Source organism: Jaculus jaculus, chromosome 4, assembly GCF_020740685.1.
Source record: "Jaculus jaculus isolate mJacJac1 chromosome 4, mJacJac1.mat.Y.cur, whole genome shotgun sequence".
Classification (NCBI taxonomy): domain Eukaryota; kingdom Metazoa; phylum Chordata; class Mammalia; order Rodentia; family Dipodidae; genus Jaculus; species Jaculus jaculus.
In genome coordinates, this window is record NC_059105.1 from 57100419 (window position 1) to 57128119 (window position 27701).

The window sequence follows — 27701 nt, forward strand, 5'->3', positions numbered from 1 at the left end:
ATAGAATATGTTATACTTAATATAATGTATATTTTTTTAATTTTTGTTATTTTTATTTATTTATTTGAGAGCGACAGATAGAGAAAGAGGGAGAGAGAGAGGGAATGGGCGCGCCAGGGCTTCCAGCTACTGCAATCGAACTCCAGACGCGTGCGCCCCCTTGTGTATCTGGCTAACATGGGTCCTGGGGAATGGAGTCTCGAACCGGGATCCTTAGGCTTTACAGGCAAGCGTTTAACCATTAAGCCATCTCTCCAGCCCTATATTATATATTTTTAAAGTTGGCTATAACCCAAATGATTATTTATAGAATTCTCTTGGATCAAAACAATGTGTAGACATAAAATCAAAATTTAGTTCTTTAGGTTTATAATCAGATAGTTTTTTTAAAAAAATCTTGATCTGTTCTTAACAAAACAAAAGATTGGCTTTAAAAAACAAAGATATATAGTATTGTATAGTGTGATAATTTCAACTAGAAATTTTTGTTAGATATTTAGAAGAATAAAAACAAGAAAAGTCAAGCTAGTTTAACAATAATTCTTCTCAAACTAAATTAATGAAAGCACAAATATTTCAGAAGAGGTTGACATGGATTTTGAACATTCCTTTGTCTTATGCTTAAACTTGCGCAAAATCCCAACTGTATCTCTACTTTCTCTCTTCTCCTCTCCTTACTCTTTCTTCTTGTTCTCTTCTCTCTCATCTCTCTTCTCTCTCTTCTTTCTTCCTCTCTCCTTTCTCTATTGTAATTCAACAAAATTTACAGGTGGACTACTGGTTATTAGGTTTAAGATGCTGTGAGAATGATTTATCACCAACTATCACCCAATTTGAAAATTTAAACTAATAACTAACTTACTTGACTGAGTGGTAGTTTTTCAGTTCTGAACTGTTATAAAATAAATATCTGGATAGATACATATCCAAAATTAAAATGAATAAAGTAAAAAGTATTTGGATATCTTAAAGATGTAAGCACATAGGAACATAATATAGTGGAGAAGTCATGCTAAAAAGAATAAAATGTCTATTCAAAGATTTAAGGTGGAAATAGCTAGAGGACAAGTAGTTGATCTGGCTATAGGAACAACTGCAAGACTGGAAAAGTAAAGTAGAATTGCAGAATCTGATGTCACCCAGGAATTTTTCAGGGCAAGGCATTTTAAGCATTGCAGAAGGAAAACAGAGTAAAGAAAATGAGACATAGTTTTATCTTGAAAATATAATAAAGAATATACAGACAGACATTTTCTTTCCAAGATATTTTATTCTTTATGTTAGAAGCAGAGTGGAGCAAAGAGTCCTGTATTCTTTTTTTTTAATTTTATATATTTTTACTGAATTAATTCAGAATTTTCTAACCTAATAAGCATGTAACCATATTTATTCCCGAATATTCCTTTCTTTCCAGCTCCACATCCTTGCCCACCCTCAAAATGTCATTCTTTTTAAAAATTATTTTGATTATTAGACATGGACATATTTTGTGTGTAAACATCACATGTTGGTCTCATCCTTTCCCCTTCCCTGCCCCTTTTATGAAGAAGCCTTCCTCATTGGGGATGCAGGTCAAACCCATGGGGCTTGTGGGCCATACATTTGGGGCCAGCAGTCAGTTATGGGGGAAAGGCAATGTCTCTGTGCAAAATGTCCCAACCTGTGGCTCTAACAGTCTTTCCACCCTCTCTTCCACAAAATTCCCTGAGCTGTGCTAGGAACATTTGAAGTCTACTTCAGTGATGAGCACTTAGGAGCATCTAGATGTCTGGTTTGGTAGGTGTTAAGTGTCCTCAGTATCTTTCTCCATCACCCTTTTGCTGATATCAGCTTAACTAAGAGACTAGCATTCTTTCTCATTTCCTTAGTTCCTCTGTGGTTTAAGCTGGGGCTAGGGTGGAGTGCTCTGGGTGATTAATCTCCTCAAGTCCAACTTAATTGCAGTGTATAAAACATTGGCCATTTGTGAGCTGCTTCCAAACTCCATTGTCCTGGTATATTAAGAGGGTTCCTGGCTCTTAGTAACATCTTCAGAAAGCAGCCAAAGGAAGTCCCTGATGTTTGCATAGCAAAGGATATAATATAAGCTAGTCTTGCCCTAATAGGATACTTGATGACAGATTTGTTTTTAATGTTTTGAACAATAGTTGTCTTTATTTATATTTATTTATTTTTCAACAACTCTGGGGGATGTAGTTTTACAATTTTTTGAAAATAACTTTAAATATGTACAGATACTTTCAGTGATCTTATAAATATCCTTTCTCTTGAATCAAATGCTAGGTGGTATTCAGTAAGAATATTATAACTTGTCATTTGAATTTGGAGTTTTTTTGGAGTTTTTATATTGTATTAATTAGTCTATATATGAAACATGTTAATAAACAATGTCTTCAAAAGCTAATAGTATGACAGCTTTCAGTTCTATGAAATATCATTTTGGTGCATCTGTGTTCGTCATTTTCTTTCCTTCATCAAACACTCAACCAAAGTTAATAATAATAGCTAAAAGCCAAGAATGCTATCTAAAACACAGAGACCTTTGTCATTGTCACATACTCATTATTAATGAAAACCTAAATCCAGTAACATACATAAGGGAGTGATGTCGGCAGGCATAGGGAGATGAATTAGTGGTTAAAGGTGATTTTGCTTGCAAAGCCTGCCAGCCTGGATTTCAATTCCCAGACATTCACATAAAGCCAGTCAAGCACTCATTTGCAGTGGCAAGAATCCCTGATGTGCCCCCACCACACATGTTCAAATAAATAAATATTTAAAATAAAAGGGGTTTAAATGTTGTTTTCTTTCTTGCTGTCTTCCTTCATTTAGTATTTTATAAAGGATAATATTAGTAGGAAATCATATTCCATTCTCTCCCACTTTGTTTTGTCACAGTTTCAACTGTATTTCATATCTAAGTAAGTTCCTTCCTCGTAAGTTGAATTCTAAACTTTTACAGACTTTCCACTGTTGTGAAATATAGAACTACAGCTTTGCAAACAATGAGTCCACAAAAAAGACTAAAAGCAAAGAAATTATTTTGATAGAAAGTGGGATAAAAATATACTTGACAAAAATTGCAAGAAAAAGTCAAACTAAGTTAAAATTGAGGAAAGGGAGCAAGTACCTGCAACGAAATCAGTAATATGCCTGAAATGGCAGGTGTGTTAATAATTACCTATATATTGGGAATATATAGGACCCAATCTTAATGACCTCAGTCAGAAAGGCATACAGCAGCTGGAGTGCTGTTCAATGAAGCTATACGCATGTTTATGCTCACCAGAAAAATGGGGGCACCATTTTTCTCTGTGGCCTCCTTTTATTAAAAAGTGAACAAAATGGCTGAATGAGTGCAGGTGGCAGGTCTGCTCTGGGGAAAACCAACTGTTCTTTAATTGGACTGAAGGCCTGCTCTGTGGGAGGGAACACATACCTGGTACTGAAAACCTAATTAAAAGCCTATGGCAGGGGAGGTTATATACCTTAGGGGTATAAAGCCTGCCCTTGTCTGGATAAATGCATGTATTATTTTCACCAAATTTCCCTGAAAGCCCTACACTTAATGTTCATATTCACATACTAATGCTACTCTCACTTCTGGTTAGAGAAGCTTCTCTTTTCAGATGGCAATGACCACTAGGATGACCCAAAAGGCAACATAGTGATGAAAAGAAGGGATACAGGAGTGTCCAGCACTGAAACATCCCACACCTCCAAAGCTCAGGGTCCATTGTGAAAAGCATGGTAGGAAGAATGTAAGAGCTAAAGGGAGGTACCACTCCTTATATACAACAGTCTGGACAGAAATTATCCTCGGTATCCAGTGCCTAGCCATATCTACACACGACCCTCATAATAGGAGAAAAAGATGATGACATCAAATTAAAAGAGAGACTAATGGAGAGAGTGAGGGGATATGATGGAGAGCAGAGTTATGAAGGGGAAAGTGGGGGAAGGGAGGGGAAATACCATGGTTTGCTGTCTATAAGTATAGAATTTGTCAACAAAAATAAATACATTTTTAAAAAGTGAACAAGCTGGGTGTGGTGGTGCATGCCTTTAATTCCAGTGCTTGGGATGCAGAGGTAGGAGGATCGCCATAAGTTCCAGGCCACCCTGAGACTACATAGTGAATTCCAGTTCAGCCTGGGCTAGGGTGAGACCCTATCTCAAAAAAGCAAACAAAACATCACCCTTGCTTATTTCGCCAGTTGTCCTTAGTTTCAGTTGGGCCCCTTCTGAGGTATGTTGGGGCAGATCTCTTCTTAGGATCTGCATCTATCTGGAAAACAGAAGCAGATTCTCCAACGGAGAGTAAGTTAGCACCCAGAAAATTGAGATAACACTTACTTTTTTGATAGACAGTTTGATAGGTGTAGGCCCTCTTATACCCCGTGATTGATGGTAGCTTGATATTGTAGAGTGGGCTTGTGTTACCAGCACAAAGGGGAAGGAGATCAATGCAGAGAAAAATCAACTCCTACCAAATCAGAGAGCCAGAGCCTCAGAGGCCCCCAACACCTCAGCACTGAAGCAGACCAAAAATGAACCCAACATGGCTCAGGGAAATCTTGCGGAAGAGGGGGCGGAAAGAATGTCAGAGTTACATGTTGGGTCATGATTTTCAGAGACATTTATCATACTAATAACTGGGGGCTAACTCCACAATGCACGACCCATTTTCAATAACAAGGAGGGTCTAATGGGAGGGGGTAGATCACAGATGAGCCTAAATAATGGTACCAAAATGCCTGTATTTACTGAAAAGAAAACTAATAAATTAAATTAAAAAAAAAAGCAAACAAAAAAAAGTGAACAAGAATCACTCTAAAATAATTTCTCTTATTAAGTTCTTACATAAAATATTCTCCACAAGTCAATCAAATAGATTTTTGGTCAAAGTTGTATAATTTAATGGTTATTATTATTATTATTGAGGGAGGGAGAGAGAGAGAATGGGCATGCCAGGACCTTCAGCCTAATTTGATCAAACTCCAGATGCATGTGGTCCCCCTTGTGCTCATGTGCAACATTGCGTGCTTGTATCACTGTGCATCTGGCTACATGGAACTTGGAGATTCAAACATGAGTTCTTAGGCTTCACAGGCAAGTATCTTAACTGCTAAAACACTTCTGTAGCCCTTAAATGCTTTTTATATATAATCAATTGTTTGATTTTCAGTATCAGTATAAAGTTACCAACTGTTTTCTCATATTTTATTGCAAAAAAAAGGAAGTAGTTTAAGAATTACTGGGTAAAAAGTTTACCTTACAATTTAGAAGAAATGAAAAGGATGCTTAGCCTTCATGTGTCTGGGCACAAGCCTAGTTAAAATAGAAAGAATGTAGGATAATGGCAGTTATTATTTCTCAATACAGAATTCTTGAACACTTATTTACCTGTGAAAACAAACATTCAAATGACCCTGTTGTTGTTGTTATTGTTGGGCTGGGATTTAACAAACAGCTTTGTGTATGATAGACAAGTGTTCCACCAGTGAACTATATCCCCAGGCTGCAAGTGATTTTTTTTGTACTGTTTCTAGCATCTCTAGGCTACTGATACTTGAAAATCTGACATGAACAATTTAAAGACAGCAAAAAAATAATTAAATAAAATATATTGCTGTTTGGAATTGTAGTCTGAATCTTCCGTATTACCATTATGCAAACTTGTCTATGCATCTGCAATCATAAGTTTCTTGTGTGACTCTCACTTTAAAACATGTCTGTTCTAAAGCAATGAAACAGTCACTCCAGTCCTCTTCTACACTTTGTTTGTCCTCTGTGTTATACTTTTGGGACCACTCTAGTTGTTGTTGTTTGAAGTAGGGTCTCCATCTAACCCAGGCTGATCCGGAATTCACTCTGTAGGTAAGAGCTGGCCACAAACTCACAGTATTTTTCCTTCCTCTGCCTCCTGAGTGTTGAGATGCCTGACACTGGAACCACTGTAAGTTGGAATAAATGTGTTTCTAGATGAAGGGTACTTGGTCTTAAGAGAAGGGTAATAGGTGTGAAGGAAAAAATGACATTTCAATATATGTACAAGTCATTGCTACTCTTTGTAAACTAGAATCTCTCAAGGAAAAGCCTTAGCCTTCCAATTAAAAATGTTTATAGTCAAGACAATGATCTTTTAATAAATATACCTATGTATGTAAACAAACAGATGGATAATTAAAATGCACCAACTCTAAGAAGAAAATATTGGATCATACTTCATTTTTTGTTGGTTATTTGATTCTGTGTTATTTTTATTATCTACTCTTTAACAACGCGACAAAAGTCTTTTTCACTAAAAATCAAAAGAGAAAAGTATGCAATTCCTGCTTCAAAATAAACTTCCATTGACATCAAGAAGTACAGCCTATAATGTTGTACTAAAGGTAATCCTACATAGCCAGGATGCAAGGAGGAACTTATTTATATCTACTTTGATCAGTATAACAGAAATACAGCAGCAGGAGCATGTTTGGCATGGCATATTTGTAGAATTTTATCACCTACTGGGAAGTGCATTGACCATGTGGAGAGATATACATTTCAGATGTTTAATTTACTATCTTCTTTGACTTTGAGTAACTTACTTATTGTTGACTCTCTTGAAAATAGAAGCTATTATTTTTCTCAGAGTTGTTGAAAAATATATTATAGGAAAAATATGTTTTCAAACTACAAAACTACCAAGAGTAACTTACATTACCATGAGACCCTTTAAATTTGCCTTTAAACTTATACATTTTTCTATTTAAGCTGCCAAGCTTGTAGTTTAGACATATTTTTATTTTATATCCCAAATATAGTTTAAAATATATCCTTAACATGTCTCATTTTAAACCTGATACATAACCAGTACCGCTGGCATTCATCCTTATCACATAATGGCTATAGACCTAGACTGCAACATTTGCAGCCATCCCCAGGCTCCAGTGTCCTTTAGTGGCTGAGTGAAACAAGAACTGTCTCACCAAGTAAAATTACCTTTGGTCAAATTTGAGATGAGCCATTTTAGCTCAACTATTCATGCTGCTTTATTTCTCTGAAATGTAATGGTAAATGGGTCTTTGGCATTATTTCTTGAAAACTTTTCATTATTCGGGGCAAGTAAGCAATGCTTAGAATCTACAGAGATGAGATGGTAGCCACTCTTTTCCTTGCTTCAGGTAGCAAATATAGCTTATGCTTGTCCCTAGTGGACTTGAAGTCATTGCATGTTTTGAAAAATTATTTTCAACAGGAAAGACCATATGGAAAATGAACAGTTCTTATATTCTGCCAACAGCCGAAAGATAAAAGAAGATAAAGTGGTTGTATAATCTACCAAAATTATTTCCTTTCCTCCGCTCATTTGTTTTGTTTTAATCAAGTCTGAACTTTGTTACACTCATCAATGATTTATGCAATACAAATTCTAAAGACTGAGGAGGAAATGACAGGCTTATTTTTAAACAATGAAAATGTCACATAGATGACGATGAGTTCTTCCGGAAAGGATCTCATGTGCCTTATCATAGCTAATTAAAAACCAGGTCAGGTAAATTATAGTGTATGAATTAGAGCTCATGATGGATCAATTAGGAAAAGTAAAGCTGCCACAGTCAATCACCCACTATACAATTATGTCTGCCACAGTATCACACAAACCAGGTAAGGAAGGAAGTTCTAGAGCCAAAAGGATTTACAAGCCTGGAATAAGTTTTGTTGCTATGAACCATCTTGTCACTGACTCTAGCAACACAGCCAGTACTTTGGTCCCCGTGTTGTAAGCTTCATGGGTGAGAGGTGATACTCAGGATCTAGCCTCTCTGTGACTTCAAACACATTCACCAAGTCTACATGTAGGGCTTTTAGTACAAAACTTGCCAGTACTAAAGTGATAGGAAAGTACTTTGGAATTTCCTGCATGATCTTAGGTACTTAAAGGTATAAATTTAAACATTGGAGAAGCAAAAATGTATAGAAGAATATGTTTTACCTGTAGAAGAGTTAGAAAAAAAGAAAAGCAATCCATAGATGTAGGGGGTGAGAGACAGAAGAGTCAGATGATCCCTAGGTTCTACAACTAGAAGTTTGTTGAGAAATAAATGTTGAGAAGTTGTTTTCAAAGATGGATGGTACAGCCAAGACTGGTGGTACTGATAAAGGAGGCTTGTGAGTGTGAACACCCCAGGCTACACAGGAAGACTCTGTGGTAATAATAACAATAACAGCAATAATTATAACAATAAACCATCTTAGTTGACATTAATTTTCAGGTGACAGTACAAGTAGTTCATTTTCTATATCTAATGGCGATACTTCTTATGCCCATTAAACATGAGGATGGCCATATGAAATCCACTTATATGAATACATAATCCTAAGGCAATATTAATATGCAATAAATATAATTTAGTGTAAGTGGTATTCTTAATTTTAAAGAACAATTAATAAGTATCATTATTTGTGTCTATGATAGTGAGGCCAATGTTTTTTGATTCCATGTGTTTTCAAATAAGGTGATGTTTTTAATTCATTGAGTTTGAATTTGAAACTATGGAGCTTAAAAAATTATTGTTTGCTTATTCCATTTAAAACTTGAGGTTACAAATATTTTATTATAGATCTTTGAGGCAAGTCCTGACCTTTCTAATTCAACCGATTTAGTTGATGTGGATTTTGTTAGCCTGTATGTGGTTTGTTTTATACTTATGTTGGGTATCTGGCTGCTATATGTGAAAATGTGTGCCTGTGCCTGTAGACACTGTACATGTGCTTTTTAAAGTATATATCTATCAGATTAAAAAAAGAATAAAATATATTTTATTATTGAGGAAAACTATTCTAAAATCTGGATTTTAACAAAACAGTCCTAGTACTTCAATTTGTTTCTTTGTTGTTATTTTTATTTCTCTGCAGTTTTTTTGTGTTTAATTTCAAGGGTTTGATAGGATATTGCATTCTTTTTTAATTTTTACTTATTTTTTATTTTATTTATGAGAGAGAGACAGAGAGAGAATTGGCACATCAGGGCTTCTAGCCACTACACTGAAACTATAGACAAATGTGCCATCTCGTGTGCATGTTTGACCTTGTGTGCATGCATCACTGTGTGTCTCATTTATGTGGGTTCTGGGGAGTTGAACCTGGGTCCTTAGGCTTTGCAAGCAGGCACCTTAACTGCTAAGCCATCTCTCCATCCATTAAGATCTTGCATTCTTAACCTACTGTCATACTCAAGACCTAGGCAGTCAACTCCTCCATTCACCTTTGCAGTCCTCAGGTTAAGACCCTGGTAAATTCTACTGCCAAGTTATACCTGGAGTTGTTGGAACACTGTCATGTCACTGTCTTGTGGAAGGAAGTCATGCTTAGAAAAGGGTGACAGGCACTGGGGATATAACTCCATTAATAAAGAGCTTGCCTTGCAAACATGAAGACTAAGCTTGATCCTCAGAACACATGTAAAAGAATCCAGGTACGGTAGTGTTTGCTTGCAATCCTAATCCTGGGGAGGTGGAGATAGGTGGATATCTGGGGCTCACTGGCCAGTCAATTTATCCTTCTTGGCTAGTTCCAGGCCAGTGAGAGACCCTGTCTAAAAAACAGTGTGCCTAAGGATCAGCACTTCACACTCCAGAGTTGTCCTCTAGCCTCCACACCCACACATGCATATGCACCCACACATGAACTCACACATAGACGCATACATGAAAGAAAAAATTATGAATAAAAGAGGAGAGGAGGAAAGGACAGAAGAAAGAAGGAAAAAGGAGAGAAAAGAACAAAAGGATAATGGCAAGACTTGAAGGCTGTTCATGAGCAATTCTAAAATAAATTTGAAACAATATGCAGGAAAGTACTCAGAATAGCTTAAAGTATCAGCTGTATCTCTCACCATACTGGCACAAAAGAGTACATTCATTTATTCAATGGACTCCATCCAGAAGTATTTCAAATAGCCATATTCTAAGCATAGTGAAACATGTTGATAGTGAAAAGGCTATGCATTTTGGAGCCACATGACCCAGCTTCCTCATTTATCAGGTCTTAGTCTTGCAAAGCTGAGCAATTTTCCCAGGCTAACTAATTTAGATTCATATCCTGGCTTCAGTTCTATCCACCTGTACCTGCCATGGGTCAAGCACCTGTTCTGAGTACCACATTTTATTTACAACCTCATAATCAAATCCTAAGAAAATCCTGTGGCAGACATCATGTACTAAAGTGAAATATAGTTCACATTTTTGCTATGTAAGTATGTCTCCTGTAAATTTCCCCATGAACATAGTAATGGGGACTTAACTAATTTTATCTCCTAAAATAGTTAACACATACTATAACCAAAGCAAGTGATGAAAAAGTTGGACATGTTTACTTTGAATTTTAGTTTTTAAAAATTCATTTACCTATGACAGGGTAGTTATGAGCCGTAGGGGTGTAACATCTGCTGCTGTCTGGCTATATGTATTTAGTATGCTTACAAAACTTCCAGGTAAGAACTTCTCCTAAGATTCACACTCATGTATTAATGCTATTCTCCTTCTGGCTAGAGAAACTTCTCTTTTCTGATTGTGGTGACCTTGGGAAGATTCAGAAGCACCTTTAGTTGAGAAGAAGTGACAAAGGAGTACTCAGAACTGAAATTCTCTATCACACCTTCCAAGGCTCGGGGTCCATTGCAGAAGAGGTGGTGGAAAGAATATAAGAGCCAAAGGAAGAATAGGTCTCCTCACAAAGCACTCGTCCAGACACAAAATGGACTGGATATCCATGGCCTCATAGTACCTAAAACTACCTACCCAAGACCATCATCATAGCAGAAAAAGATGATGACATCACAATAAAAGAGAGATTGATTAAGCGGGGGGTATGATGGAGAATGGAGTTTCAAAGGGGAAAGAGGGGGTGGGAGGTAATTACCATGAGTTATTGTCTATAATTATGGAAATTGTCAATACAAAAGCAAATTAAAAAAGTTATCCTCTGACCTCCACATGTGCACTTGGCATGCACATGTCCCCCACATACACATATGCTAAATAAATAATTAATTTAAATTATTTTAAAAATTCATTTAAATTTCATAGCTCATAAGCATTTAACATCTACACTAGTAGTAATTTATACTGAATGGTAAAATTTAGCTTCAGCCCTACCCTCAGAAGATAAAGAAAAGATAAAAAGAAGCACACACACACATGCACTTATTAGAACAGGGAACATAATATAATATATACATAATACATAATATAATACATACATCCCCATACCTTGGCTAGAATTAACTTTACCATAGATTTAGTAGATTATTTCATATTAATACATTTCTTTCCTGATTGAGCCAAGAACACTCCTCTTTTTTATATAGACTACATGTTCCTTGCAGATTTAACAGAAAAAGACTCAATAAATATTCACTGAATTGAGTGAGCGTAGCGCATAACCCAATAAATAGCTCTAAGAGTGTATCACAGCAAATAGCTTTGGCAAAGAAAGTATAAGATAGTTAAGTGAGTGCTGTCTTACAATTTAAGTAAGTGAAACTGATGCAGATGATGGAGATGATTTACAAATGTGTCAGTCTAGACTAACTTTTAAGAGTTGGCATTGGAGGAACACCTCAAGGAATCAAAGAAAGAAGGCCCAGCCAGAATATGGCATGGCGATGATGTATGGAGGGAAGTCTGAGCAAATGGAATAAAGAATGAGCCAGTAAGGTTTCATAGCTCTCTCTAAAGGAATTGGTACTCAATAGTTCACTTTCCCCATACAATTATGGATTTTAATTTTGGTCAAACACAAGTTGGCCACAAATATAAGTGGATGGCTTCCAATTATCTTTAATTTCTTCATACACATTAGTAATGTACTTATTTTAAAGAAAATTCTGAAGTACTTATATTATATGAAAATGGTACTTATTAATAAAACATACTCAGTTGAATCAATACCACAGTATAGAACACATAACAGTTTCACAACTACATATATATATATATATATATGTATACACACACACACACATATATATATATGTATGTATACATATATATGTAATTATATATACATATATATTATATATTTATATATTATATATAATTATAATATATAATATATTAATTATATATAATTATATATACAAATATAATTATATATATTAATATATATACATATATATGTATACATATTAATTTTTTGTTCATTTTTATTTATTTATTTGAGTGTGACAGAGAGAGAAAGAGACAGAGAGAGAGAGAGAGAGAGAGAGAGAGAGAGAGAGAGAGAGAGAATAGGCACGCCAGGGCTTCCAGCCACTGCAAACGAACTCCAGACGCATGTGCCCCCTTGTGCATCTGGCTAACGTGGGTCCTGGGGAATCATGCCTCGAACCGGAGTCCTTAGGCCTCACAGGCAAGCGCTTAACCGCTAAGCCATCTCTCCAGCCCTAAATATATATTTGATGAATTTGGTCATGCTATCCAATTTTTTAAAATCAAGTGCTTCTGTCTTTGGAGGACTTTTAACACTACCAAACTGGATTTACACCCAACAAGTTTATTGTCAAATAAGAAATGGTTATAAGAGAACTTGAGCTTTCTGAGCAAGAACACAACAAAACAAGGGGATTGCAGATCTTCAGTATGTACCTGGTAGAAGGCACTGTGCAACATATCTCAGTATTCCATTTAAGAAAGAAACTGCGTATAAAGAAGTGAAGCACACACCCTTATGTCTCATCAGTAACTGGCAAGGCTGGAATTTAAGCTAAGCCCACACCAAAGCCAGGCCTCTCTGCATTATTTAGAGCACCTTACACAGAATTTTTTCTACTCTACCCCACAGCAGGGATACAGACATTAAAAAGAGCAAGTAAATTGCCTCTATGGTCATTTTGTCACATTTTACCAGACTAGTTATGATTATTTATTTATTTATTTATTTATTTATTTGACAGAGAAAGAGAGAATGGCTGCGCCAGGGCCTCCAGCCGCTGCATATGAACTCTAGATGTGTGTGCCCCCTTGTGCATCTGGCTAACGTGGGTCCTGGGAAATCGAACCTGGGTCCTTTTGCTTTACAGGAAAATGCCTTAACTGGTAAGCCATCCCTCCAGCCCCTAGTTATAATTTTTAAAGGCCTTATATAAAGTGAGTGTGCAAAATGAGTGAAAGCTATCATTCTTTCAATATAAAGGAGTATTCCCATCTTATTATTTACTCCTTCTTTTTGCTTCTGTTTAGTGTAAAGATTACATTGCTTCTTTAACACACCTTGGAATAAAGAATGGGAACTTTCCTTCTGCCTCAATCCTTCCATATGATTAGGTGATTTGTCACAGACTAAAGTATAATGGAAAAAATAAATTACAGTCAGTTATATAGTGTATGAATCACTAAAAGCCAGATACATCACTAATTTAAATATTTTGATTGGTTAGACACTGAGTACCTCATAAAAATAAATGCTGAGAAGAAAATTAGCCTTCTCTGACAAATCTTTAGAAATTAGCACCAGAAAAATGTTTGAATGTTCTTCAAAGATTGGAACTTTTTCAAAAATTCTACTTAACTGATAGTAATAAGACAAAACAAGCACTGAACAACTAGCAGGGACTGTGGGTGAGGATGTATTATATATTCTCAAAGAAGACTAGAAACTTAAATGAAACAACTGTATAGACTGTGGGCCAGGAGAGCTTGTACCTGAATGCAGCCAATAGAAGGTACGAGAAAGTGGCAGACACCTCCCAGATTGGTCTAACAATGTCTTGCCTTTATTGTAGACAAACTGGAAATACTCAATGTGATCCCTGATGTGTCCATCCAAGGTTCTGGCTTGCATTTTCAGCATAGAACTATTCGTGCTGGAAAACAGACTGTCCATGGGAAGAGATTTCATTCATGTGAATGTCCTAACACTGCAAATAAAAATAAATTTCTGCTTTCACTCTGCTGACTCTTCCCAGCTTTCCATTACCTTTTTTGTTTGTTTGTTTGTTTTGTTTTGTTTTGTTTTGTTTTTGAGGTAGGGTCTCCCTCTAGCCTGGACTGACCTGGAATCCACTATGTAGTCTCAGGGTGGCCTCGAACTCATGGTGATCCTCCTACCTCTGCATCCCGAGTGCTGGGGCTTAAAGGCGTGCGCCACCACACCTGGCATCCATTACTGTCGCATAAAGAGATTTGCAAGAAACTATCTGAAATTTCAGACAATCCTTTGCATTTTTAATAACAGTATATGTCTTAGAATTATTTTCTGGCTCTCATATCTCAGAATTCTAAATGCATATCCTTAAAAAAAATCTCATTAGTTAAATTAGTTTAAGTCATAAAAATGCATGCCCATTTACAAAATCATGTGCACCTTACTGAAGGGACAGGACAGCAGCTTCTTTTTCACTTTGTGGAGTAAAAATGTCCAAGCGTTGGGAACCCAGGGCCTCTCTGGTGACTACAGTTACTATCAAGTTTGAAAGGAGATCGTGTCAGCCTTGATTCCTGCATCTCATAAGTTTTGTATTAACTGTCTTTTAGTACTCCATGGCATCCTGTTGTTTTTGTCCCTATTTCTAAGAATATCTGGGGCTAAAAGAATCAGAGAGAAAGCCAATCTCCCCAAAATTTGACCATGATAGAGAGTTCAATAAGTATTCCTGCAAATCATCTTATGTTATATTTCTGGTCCCAATTTTGGATATATAATAAGCTTTTAAAGTTCTGGGTACATACCCAAATCTTCACTTAGCTCCAGGCCTCTTGCAGTTCACTCAGTTTAATAGGCCCATTAAATAAAATTGCAACCATACTGTCTCTGCTTAACAGTAAGTGGGAAAGAATGGATGCCACAAACTTTAATATTCAGAAAGTCTGGTCTAGTCTGGCTTTTTACAGTAAGACTTTTCACCTCTGGGCTCCAAAGGCAAAAAGATTGAAAAGAATTTAGACAGCATACATTGAGGCCCTTAGGATGTTTGGGGATGGATGTGCAATACAGAAAATAAAATACTAAAGAATTGTTTGATGTGATAGTGCATGAAAAACTAAACTTTTGTTGAAGAATAAGTAAAGACTTATTGTAAAGTAGGAATTTTATACTTGAGTTTGTTGTAAGAAACTATTTTATAACAACTGTAATGATCACCCCTTAAATTGAAAACTAGGCATAATTATGGATTCTTTTCTATATAAAATGGGGTTAGTCTAGAGAGTTGAGTTAGTTTACAACTAGATTAATTACTTAATAAGGTTCTTTTCTAGGTCTATATTTTTAATTCTGCATATCAGTTGGTTTCTGTTGAAGTGACAAAATACCAGAGATAACCAGCTTCTTACTAGGAAAGACATGTTTTTCCCCATAGTTTTACCAAGGCCTTCCGGGTTTGTGACATAGTAAGGCATTATGTTGAGGAATGAGTACTGAGGCCATCTCCCCACTCATGAAAGTTGTGTATTCCCCTGCTGATGACCTTACTTCCTCCCACTGGTGGTTACTTCTAAAAGATTATACCACTTTCCAGTAATGCCAGTGGCTGAGGACTGAGCCTTTAGCATAATGGGCCTTTGGAGGACATTTCAAACCATGACATACTAGTAACCAAGTTTTCTTATATCTACTTAAAGACAATCAATGTAGAATATGCCTATAAATGTAATGTAACATATTACTGAAGGCACTTTGCCATTTATTATTGCATAGACAGGATTTATTGCTAATCAGATAATGATATCAGGACCATAACAGTCAACTACAGGTTGTAAGAGAATGAAGTAAATAATGTGTGTTACAAGAAGAGACAATGATGCTCTAAGGTAGAACTTCAGATAAATCACCATAAACAGATGAGCCCAATCAGAGAGGAACTGAAAACACAGAAGCAGAAGCAGTTTGCTGTAAAGGTTGCTCATGCCCAGAAGACAGATGAACAAGAAAACACTTGTCTTTGGTGATTCCACCATAAATGAATATCTCAAGCTTCCAGTGTCTTGTTATTGTTCTCTGACTGCTCAGAGTTATTCCCGGTAGCAAGGAATTTGCCTTTTTTTTTCAACAAATACACAGACTTTTCTATTAGCCTTTCCCCATTATTTTGATTTATATTGATTTACTAATCCATATCAGAGAGTCATATGTCCATAGTAAATTATGTACCCGTTTCATCAGGCTTCTACTGTGGGAAATTCTGTAATGAAGAATTTATCAGAAAAGAACTGAGGAGATATTCTGTTTCCCGGGGAATTCTACCAATCAGGTACTAGCTTATTTATTTGTTTAGAATAAAACAAATGAACTAGCAAATGAACTTAAAAGTCTGGATTTATTGCCCTATTCTAACTCTCCACATTACTTTGTGGAATTATATGTATACATTAATTAATGTATGTGAATGATTCTGTTATATATCATGTATATATAAAATACTCATAACATTCTATTTTTGCAAACTCTTAATAGCAAGCTATGTCTTTTATTTTTTTCAACATGTTAATAACATCACACAAATTAAGGGGTTTGCATTTTATTTTATTTTAAGTCACAAAGTCACATTGCAACAAAGGATGACTTATAACTTCCTATATAGCACAAACTGGCTTCAATCTTAAGTCAACACTCTGATACAGCCTTCTGAGTGCTAAGATTAAGGCACAAGCCACCAAACCCAGCCAATTATGTTTATATCCTGAAAAATTCAACATTTTTGCTTTGGTAATTGACTGAAAAGAAAGATGTATAGAGGTTTGAATTTGAAATAGCATTAATGGGATATGAATCTAAGAATCACTGATTATTTAATGGGCTATTTCTGTGAGTGAAGAGAATTGTTTTGTTTTTCTAGTATGTAAAGCTGTGCCACTTTTTGTTTGTTTAAAGATATTTTGAGGATCAGAGGCAGTTATTGCATTTAAAGTCACTTAACATTTATGTCAGAAGTTTGTAACATGAAAAACTGATAATTCCAGAACATTCAGTAAAAATGTAGTAGTGAATATTTTGTTCTTGCTATAATGGATCTTAAGTGTCCCTTGCAAAGGTTGTCTCCTGATCTCAAGTGGTTGCTATTCTTTGCAGTTTTGAATTTGTGTCCACGCTAACTCATTTCACTGCAATATGTGTGAGGAAGAGAGAATGAGTCATCCCTGATCTCTGCATAATAAAATAATGATTGACGATGGCTCTTAGCAACATTATATGATAGAGACTAGTGACCAAGTTTGGTTTGGTCTGTAACTTTTTGTCATGTTTACTTGTTTGGGAAACATTCTTACAATAATCTCCTTGGCAACTGTAGACTTAGGTCAGTTTTACTGAGAAACCTGTTTGCTTCACCACTGTTTGCTACAGTAATCCATCACTAGCCCTATATCTCCGGTTCAAATAAACACTAATACCAGTGCTATAGACAGCTAAAGCTTGATAAGTCCCTTGAAGCTGTTCCACTTTCAGAAAGTAGGATGCAGTTGCAAAAAGATAATATTACTAGGATGACAGAGTTCCATATGAGAGCTGCTCCCAGATAATTTATCTAAAATGGCATTGATAAACAGTGAAGGATGAAGTCGGTTAGAGAGATGGGAAAATGCCATTTAGTGAATCAGAAGTCAGGTAAGAAAAGGGTTTCCAGGGCAACATGAAATCTATTTCCTGGAGATGTTGAAATATAATTCCCAGTCTAGTAAATTGAGTGATCTAGACAAAGAGTTTACCAAAAGTTGGGTTTTGTTATATGTAGGATTGAATATGTCTATTCTGTGCTATCACATCATAATTGAAACTGCAATGTCCAGGACTAATGTCATGCTTGAAACTTTATGGGCTTCAGGCTGAGAATTGTCTGCATTTATTTTTGGAATCCATTAGCTGTAGTGGGATAATGTCACAAAAGCCACTTCACTTCTTGGATACACATAGTCTTTTGGCACATATTGCCAGAGAGGCACAGTAGTACTGCTTGGAGGTTCAAATGACATCCACAAAGACCAATTACATTACTTTGCTATGTTTAGCAAGTAGCAGTGCCCACAGAATTCAGAAAGCTGCTTGATAGTGGTTTGAAGGACACCTGCAAATCAAGCAGGACAACTTATATCTAGTAGAAAGCAAATCCCAGGACACAGCCAACATTTTTGCCTCTAAGAGTCAGGTAGTGATGGAAAATTACTATCAAATTGTTCATCATTTCTACTTGGTTTTATTTGTTAATTACGAGTCTATACATAAGATTTGTACCTACTATCCAACTAACATTTGATAACATTTACTAATGTGATATATTTGAAAATGTTTCAAAAACATTATATGACATTAATGATAAAGGCTTAAAATTATAGTGCTCTGTTTTCAGCAGGCGTAAACAACTTGTTTCCTAATAGCTGCAACATTTCCTATATTTGGGCTTAATAATGGATATTCTATGAGAATTTTATTTTCTGTTCATGTGTTTCTCTAGTTAGGGAGATTCCAAACCATTCAAGAACTATTTCACCCTAGCATTCTTTAAACATCACTCAATGCAACCAACAATTAGACTATTATGTTTCCACTATTCACTCATTTTGTCTTCCCTTCTTTATAGTCATAAAAGAAAAGCAAATCCAACACTAGGTTCTGCTAAGTTACAAATTAGTGAGCTTTCCTCTCCTGCTTATATTTCTAGAGAAAGACTTGAAATGTAAGACAAGAACCACTCCAATCAAAAAGTTAATACTATTATACATTACATATCATAATCTTTTATTTGAGTAATAATGCAGTTTACTTTTTACAGGAAATGGAAACTAAAACCTGAACAAATGGATGCAACCCTTTAGAAAGGCTCTCAAATGGGCCCTGCTGAAAATTGATCTGGTTACTCATCAGTTGCATTATTCAGAGATGACATCAGCAGCATAGCTGCAGCCATTGCTGGCTTCTTGCCCTCCCCCAAACATAAATAAAATCCTCCTCTGTAAAAACCTAACCATCTCCAGGGCTGCAATATGAACCTTGAACCACCCCCCAGCCTTATTAAATAAGCACTGAACCAGGTTCCATACAAACATCTCAATAGGTGACAACCAATGCTGTCTAACATTTCACTCCTTGTCATTACCAATGTATCATTGTAGAAGAAAATCAGACTGTTGTTTGATATAATGCTTATAATGCTTATTTCTGGTTTTGTTTATGATCCACAATTAAAATCCTGAATTGAAACTTTTTGGCTTGCTCGTTAATGCTCTTCAAATATTCCTATTCTATTCCATCTATAGGAAAGACAGCATGCCTCTTTACCTGGGGAATTATGTTCATTGAGAATCACAAGTGATGCTGGTGTGGGTCTTCTTTTCCTGATCTGTGAACAACAAAGGTCCAGCTAATGTCAATGTGAGAATCAGACACTGCCCCTCAGTTGCTCTATGGCTTGCAAAACTACCCACCCTTTTCTTTGCCTAATATATACATGCAAACTTCTGGAAGGCACACAGAAAGTGCTAATTATATCTTTTAAATTAATAAGTCAGATAGTGTAACTGTCCAATATTACCATCACCTTTGACAACAAAATTACATTTCAAAAAAAAAAAAAGAAGTTGTATATCATCAAATGTTGCAAGTGCAAATTAATACATAGTAAAGGTACATAACTCTCTTGGAAGCTCATGAAGTTGGTGATGCTTTTTAAAGTATGTACATTTATCTACATGGCAAAGAGAAATTTGAAAGCCTCAAATTTCTATCATGTGTCATATTCAACAACATGAGTTTTTGGATTTAAACCAATTTTATTTACTTTTTACTTTCTAGTTTAGTATTTAGAACAAATCAACTAATCAACAATGATAACAATATAGAAGTTACTTGACTGAAAAAATTTCATTTTTCTTCTTTTAAGAATTATAGAAGCATAGTATGGCTAGACTATCTTGTTTCAGTTAGTCTTTTTTTACTTAATACATTCATAGTTAAATGTCCATAATATGTGTCAGTAGGCTAAAACATAAAATGTATTAAGATAGTGGTAATATTCCATTCCACAGATAACATGGTTATGGTTTGATTCCTCTGCCTTGAGTCGTGGTAGATGTACCTCAACTTGTTAAAGCATCATAGAAAGTAAGAGGCTGCTTGAATAATTATTTTTAGGACTTTTAACCAAATCTTTGGAAGAGGTTCTAGGTATCATTTAACTTTTAGACAATTGATGAAATTGAGTGGTAGCCCCTCAAATTCCTTTGCTAAACTCCCATCATAAGCTATATTTGATCTTATCACAGACGATTTTGACATGGCGTCGGTGCATGCAGATGGACCTGAGTATGATGGTGCTATGGAGGGAAAACAACATTAGACACAGAAAAGGAAACCAGGAAATGGTAAAACATTTTTATATCTGAAATACTTTTAGTCATACATACACCTACAAGTCCATAGCTCATATATAACATATACTTGCTATTTAAGCTACATAATGAAAAGCAAACTAAAACATGAAGCCTGGATTAGTCTGTGGTTTAGTATTTTCATTATTATAATCTCTTCTTATAAGTAATAAAATAAAACATTGCTGATTTTGATAATGTTTTAAAGCAGTTGAATTATTATTTTAATAAGAAAAAAATCACACACAGAGATCAGAATTTCTACTAATTTTGCATGAAACCAAGTGTTACTAAATTTTTAGCCAATTGTTCCCCAGTGCAACCCAAGTAGAAATGCAGAAACAAACTCATTTCTCAATTACACACCCTAAAAGTCACAAGTTAAGCCAATTCAAAAGCAGAGAACCTTTCGGTTCGTAAGAATGCAAGCTCCTTCTGCCTCCTGCACAGAAGTCCACCCAGTCCCCTTACCTGCTCTGCTGCCTCCGGAGCAATCTGACTCTGGGATAAAGGCACAGCAAACTGTATCTTTTTGGGGCTGTTGGGCTCCATATTAATGAAGAGAATTAGAGTTGTAAAGAACACAAAAGGTCTAAACTCAAGTGGTAACTAGTGCGTTTCCTCGGGCACACTCCACCAAGCCACACACTGTGCTGTGTAATAAATAGCTGTAATTCCAGACTGAGCAAGCAAAGATGCCGGGCTTTGAGAAACTCCTTTCTTCAACATTCACCGTGATGCCTGGCTTGCCTGATCCCCCACCAATGCTTGGATCCTCTCAACACAACAGAGAAAGAAACAATAAGCTAATTGTCTGACTGCTCACTAATACTCACGCCAAGCATTCACTCAGCAGCTAATTGAAAATGTGATGCTAGCCTTGAAGGACTGGCTGCCCTGGGATTTGAAAGAACGGCTCTATCCACTGTGCATTACTAACCGGCTGCTCAAAAGTGCAATGTAAGCTCCCTCAGAGCATTGCAGGGATGGGCCATTCATTATTGATGAACATAAAGCGGGGAGTTTTTAGAGACAGGGGCAGGGATTGGGTATGAATCTTTTTTTTTCAGGCAACTTCTAAGTCAGACACCTGAGCTATTTCATACTTAGCCCCCAAATAGATAAATTACCATGGATGGTAAGCCACAAACAATAATATCAGCTCTATTTATGTCTCAAGATCTGGTCAGGTTAGACTGATCAGAGGAAACTGAATATCAGTGACGTAAGCAGTTCAGTTTCGACAGAGTTGAGCAGACCTTGGTCATCCACCTCTACCATCATTATTCCTGGCCTCAAGCAAATCACAGGTAATACTGGGACCCCCCACACCTGAAGCAAAAAAATGAACTAATTGGAGATGACCTCTAAGCTCCCACTTAGTTCCGACAGTCTATAATTGTCATTCACTGTTTTCAGTAGAGGGGAAAATATTGAAAGGCTAAATTTAGCAAGCATCCTGGAAGTCGTTGCCAAGTCAGTGACCTCTGTTTTAGCTCCCTGTGGATCCAGTAGTGTCTTCTCACTTGGAATAGAACAGAAATGACTGGGGCGCATAAGCGTCAATTTAGGGGGATCCAACACTGTGCTTTGCTGTTAACTGTGTAGCTGTGTGCAAAGATTAGGTCCTGAGCAGACCCCAGTAAGGAGAGTCTCCAGGAGAGAGGATGGAGTCACACGTCTTGTGGTCAGGGATGAGTGGACCACTGGGCTGATCACTCCATCAATCGATCTCAAACACGAGGATGCAGCATCAGCACATGATCTTCCTGAAGCACACATCCCTTTGGCGGGGGGGGGGGGGGGGGGATACCTGGAAATGAAGCTGTTCTCATGAAACAAAGAACCTGAGTTCTCAGCTCTCTTCTTTGGAAGGTGCAATTTGATGAATGCTAGATTGTAAAATGTGTTTTCAGTTTCATTAAATACATTTTGACACTGTCTACTGTCGGAAGTGTCTACAAATAGTTTTTTTTTTTTTCTTTCTTGAAGTTCTGTTTTTATGGTTATGTCACAATGATTTAAGTATACAATGTTCTGTTGAAGGAGTATGGAAAGTAATATGTATTATTCAAGTAATTTTCTATATATACCAGGGAAAAAGGAAATACAGTTGTGGATATGAAAAGCACTTTTAGGTGGAGAACAGTGCTGACCAGCAAGAAATCTTGTGAAAGATTCATTTCTATGCAGTCAAAGGGGAAAATAACTTATAAGATTTTATGGAAGCTTACAATTCCCGAAAGAAAATATGAATTAGTCCCATTAATGGTGCTACTTCTCTGAATATGTCATCATAAGACATAAGATGAAAGGAAGACAGTTTAGTGCGGAGTGAATTCAGAGCTTCACTCAGCATAGTAATTAACGATATGCATTCAGCTTCCTCTAGCTCCCATTTTGGCCCTGCTTCTTATTAAGTTCATCACCTTTGGCAATCTTCTTGTGATGTTTAAATGAGCAAATTCTTTAAGAGAACTCATTACAAGGTCAGCATATAGCAGCTCTGTAAAAGACAGTTATTCTTTTTTAAAAAATAATTTATTTATTTTCTTATGGTTTTTGGCAAATCCTTTCACATTGAAAGCAGTGAACAATTATTGCCAGCCTTAGCAAAAGCAGCTGAAACAACTTGGGAGACTTTCCCGAGATTGGGCCTCTTGGCATTCCTCTAAGGAAGGAAGGATGTGAAGTAGATTGACACCTACCTAAGATCTCAGGTGACCCACATGCCAGCTGTATGCCATGATGCACAAGGGCTCCTGGCCTCAGAGCAATGTAGCATATAGAGAGGATAAAAGACAAAATCTAGACAGATGCTCAACAGTTAAAGGCACTTGCTTGCAAAGTCTGAAGCCTGTGTTTGATTCCTCAGTACCCACATAAAGCCAGGCATATGCAGAGTGGTACATGAGTCTGGAGTTGTCTGTAATTCAATTGTAGTGCAGCAGGCAATGGCATGTTCATGGGGAGGTCATCATCCATGCTGCCATGAGGCTTCTTCTTGCTTTGAGGGGTCCACATTCCTGAAAGTAACTCCTTACCCTGCTATATAAGCAATCCCATTAAACTCATGGGCTCACCAAAACAAGTTTTGCTGTAATCACTCATGGTCCATTGTCTGTGTCTTATTTGGGTTACTAGACATGTGCTTCCATCTCCCCATGGGAAAGAAAATTTCACACAATAGCACATGTGTGTATATATGTTTGTATGTGTGTTCATGCTTGTGTGCATGCTCATGTGCATCTGGAATTTGTTTGCAGTGGTAGGAAGCCCTGGAACACCCATATTCAATCTTTCTATTTCTGTCTGTGTGTGTGTGTGTGTGTGTGTGTGTGTGTGTGTGTCAAGTAAATAAATAATTCTTTTTTGAAGAAAGAAAGAATTGTGTTTAAGCTCACAGCTTTAAGAGGGATGCACGTGGAGTAAAGACAGCGGTAAGGTACACTCACCTAGCTAGCAGATCAACTGAATCAAGGCTGGTGATCAATGGAATGACAAATGTCATAGCCAGACTGCTTACCTGTTTTGATTAACTGGTCTTTTTTCCCTTTGTTTTTAGTTGTGTGTGTAATATCCTTGCATGTAGGTATGCATGCTGGTATGTGTGTAGGTGTACATGTGTATGGATACACATGCATGGCCATGTTTTATGTGTGTGTGGAAGCCAGGGAACAACCTCAGGTGTTATAGTTGGATGTGCCATCCAGCTCTTACTGAACCAGGATCTTTCATTGTCCTGGAGCTCACCCATTAGGATAGATTGACTTGCCAGCAAGCTCTAGGAATCCACCTATCACAACCTCTCCAGTGCTAGGATTGCAGGTAACAACATTTATATGGGTACTAGGGATTGAATTTAGGTCCTCATGTTTGCAAAGCAAGCTCAAACTCAGGTCCTTGTGTCTATGAGGTAAGCAGGCCTACTGAGCTATCTCCCCAGGTCTCTGGCCAGAATTTCTTTTTCAAAAGTTAATTTTTATTAGATATGGGCATACTCAGTATATAAACAACACATGTCAGTACCATTGTTTCCTCCCCCCTGCCCCTTTTCTGAAGAGGCCTTCCTCATAGGAGATAAAGGTCAAGTCCATGGGGATTGTGGGTCATGCATTATGGGAGCAGCAGTCAGTTATGTAAGGGGAGAAAATGTCTCTGTGCAAAATGTTCTAATTTGTCACTCTAACAATCTTTCTACCCCCTCTTCAACAAAATTTCCTGAGCCATGTTGGGGGCATTTAATGTCTACTTCAGTGATGGACACTTAAGAACCTCTGGATCTCTAGTTTGGTAGGTGTTGAGTGTCCTCATTGTCTATCTCCTTCACCCTTGTGCTAATATCAGATTCATTAAAGAAGCAGCACTCCTGCTTATTTCCCCAATTCCTCTGTGGTTTCAGCTGTGGCCAGGATGAAGTGGGCTGGGTCATTTATCTCCTCAGGTTCAGCTCCCATCTGAAAAAGAGAAGCAGATTCTCTAGTGGAGAGTGAAGTCTGCACCAGTTAAATGGGATAGCCATTATAATTTGAAGAGAATTTGAAAGATGTAGACCCTCTTATAACCCAATATTAGTCGGAACTTGACAACATAAAGCAGAATCGTTATCTGGATATGATTCTGACTTGTTTCCCAGTTCCAGATATGGTTCCCTTTCCATTGAGCAGATCTGTGTTAGCCAATCCAAGAGCAGTTGGTTACCCACCATGGCTGTGTGCCACTATTGCACTTGTGTGAGCATCACATCATGTTATTTGCTTTTGAGTTACTTAGACTTTGAATTGCTCAGACAGATGTTTCCCCTGGGTAGCTCATGTAGTGCCTTCCAGTACTAGATGGGCTAATTCTCTGAGGACTGGCTCTCTTGAAGATTTCAACCAGGTTTCCCTATCCTGACCAGAATTTCTAATGGATTCTTGGAAGGTAAAATGTAAAGAGAACTGGGAGAAGAGTTTAGAAGGGGCATCTCAACTAGGGCCTATGCAATAGGGTCTTGTTGAATTGTAGAGGACAGGTGGAAGGTTGTTCTAAATAGTGACTGTGGATAATGCTGCAGCATCACAACAGAGCTCAGGTCATTCAAAATGAAGTTCAATGGAGGCTCAGGAGGGCATACCCTGATGTGTGCCTATAAAATAAAGTTCTCATTTCATGTTTCTGTGAAGTATCACATGATAATGTAAGTTAACTTCCTTATCATTATTTTCTTAAATACCTACTCCTATCATGATTTTCAGTCCATGACTCATTATTTGTTTTGGAAAATAACTCAGAACATTACAATCTAGAAGAAGTTTACATGTTCTTTCTTCCAAAATGATTGTGCATGTATTGCACAGTCTGTTGAGTCATATGTTAGTCACACAGTTTTAAAACAAGGTGTTTATAAAATTATAAAAAAGGGGTGTAATATTTCAAATTGTCATGAAGCAGAAACTATGCCATGACATGGTGATCCTGATAACTAGTTGATATGAAGTAAATATGATCAAAAAGCAGTTTGACTTACTGGCTAAACCAGAATCACATCAAGCCAATTTGATGGAGAAACAGGCGAATGCCCGCTCACAATCAGTACAGGTTTTGTGTTCTTACAAAGATATTTGCTTTGGCTAGAAGTGACTCATGCTAATCAGCAAATTATGCTACTTTTTAATTTTCCATTACTTAAGTTAGTTTGTGGATGCAACCAAGCCTACTCTGTGCATGGAAACATAGGCAAACGTTCAGGAATATTTCTTTCTAAGAGTCTACTTGGAGCCAGACTGCTAGGTTTTAATAGCATGAAGCCAAAAGTTGCAATCATTTTAAAAAGAACTCATCTTCTTAATGGCAGTTAGAACTGAGAGGACGTATACTGGGTAGAGTGTGAAATGTGCAAACATACATAGCAGATAAGGAAGCAAGCAAATTGAGCAAGACAGAAGAGAACTTGTATAATGACAATAAAGACTGGCAAAGTGATTTGCATTTATATCAACTGAAAATTAACTATTTGTTGAGATATGAAGACAGAAGAAGAAGGCTTCTTTTAATTAGTTAAGTAGATGTTTCTCTGACAATGAGGATAAAGAAAACCATCTACAGAGATATTCTAATCAAATACATTTCTTTAAAAAGTAAAAGCATGTACACTGTAAATACAGTATTCATCATCATGATTTCTTCACTGAAATCTACATGGTATGTGCCTTTCAAATCATGTGTATAGGCATTAAAATTTGCATCCCATTTCTTAAAAACAGTTTGAATAATTCTAGGCGATTACTATTGGTATAAACATTTTTGTTTCTGGGGACTGATTAGATTAATTTGTGACTTATACAGGTATCTGACTCTTGACTTTTCTTTCTTGAACCTTACCTTTTAAACATTCTCCTATGAGATATCATGGCTTCCAAGGTAATATTTAAGGGTAACATATGAAATTTAAAGCAGCCAGTTGTCCCACATGTGAGTATTATTTTTACTAGGCATGCATGTTTTCTACATTAGAAAAATCATTAAGGAGAGAAAATGTAATTGATATGTACAAGGTCTTATTTTCTGGGGAGTGTTATGTGTGGTTCATGTGCACATTTACATGTATGTGTCATGTTTGTGTAATTGAGGGTGTATATGCACTCCTGTGTGCATGTGGATATCAGAGGACAACCTCGGGGTTGGCCTCATCTTTCACTCACTTTAAGGCAGTCTCTCATTATTCAACACTGGTTGGCCAAGTTAGCTGGCCCACAAGTTTCTAGAAATTCCCATCTCTACTTCCCATGCTGCCATAGCACAGGTGGGATTATAAATATTTGAGCTATAGTGTCCAGCTTCCTGTGGGTTCTGAGGATCTGAATTCAGTACTCACACTTGCACAGCAAGCACTTTATCCTTGGAGTCATCTCCTCAGCCCTACAGTTTCTTTAAGATATGAATGTTATAACTATTAATATCAAATAAAATAATATACAAATTATACTCTGAGAATATCTCTTAATATTTATCCATATTATATAAATTTAAAATGGGATTCCATAGAATATATCTGCAGGTGGAAATTAATTCAGCAGAAACTTCTACAAAACATTTTATTCAACAACCAAAAAGTCAGTGAAAAATCCCAATAAGCTGTTGTTACATTATTATGAAACTCAGGATTTATTCTTGTCACAAATTACAATTGAAAAAATAAACCTGTTGCTATACCATCTGCATTAAGATCTGGGGTCTGCTCCAAGATTTGATTCTTCTAGAATTAAGATAAATTTGAGCTTTAAACAATGCCAACTTCATACACAGAATGGGCCCTTTTTCTTATTTATCTGGGTATCTCAGATTTTCCAGTTGTGCCAAGAAATTTTAATG

General features: G+C 36.6%; 1 protein-coding gene across 1 annotated transcript in view; it reads right to left on the reverse strand.

Moving 5' to 3' along the window:
- The window catches only part of Ppp1r1c (protein phosphatase 1 regulatory inhibitor subunit 1C), a 114752-nt gene extending 93805 nt beyond the window's left edge, over positions 1–20947 (reverse strand). The window contains exons 1-2 of the mRNA XM_004660282.2: positions 20820–20947; positions 19261–19321 (exon numbers count right to left, since the gene is read on the reverse strand). Of these exons, the coding sequence (XP_004660339.1) occupies positions 19261–19321; positions 20820–20900 (142 nt within the window). The 5' untranslated portion in view covers positions 20901–20947. The remainder of the gene's footprint in view (positions 1–19260; positions 19322–20819) is intronic.
- Between the last annotated feature and the right edge of the window lie 6754 nt (positions 20948–27701).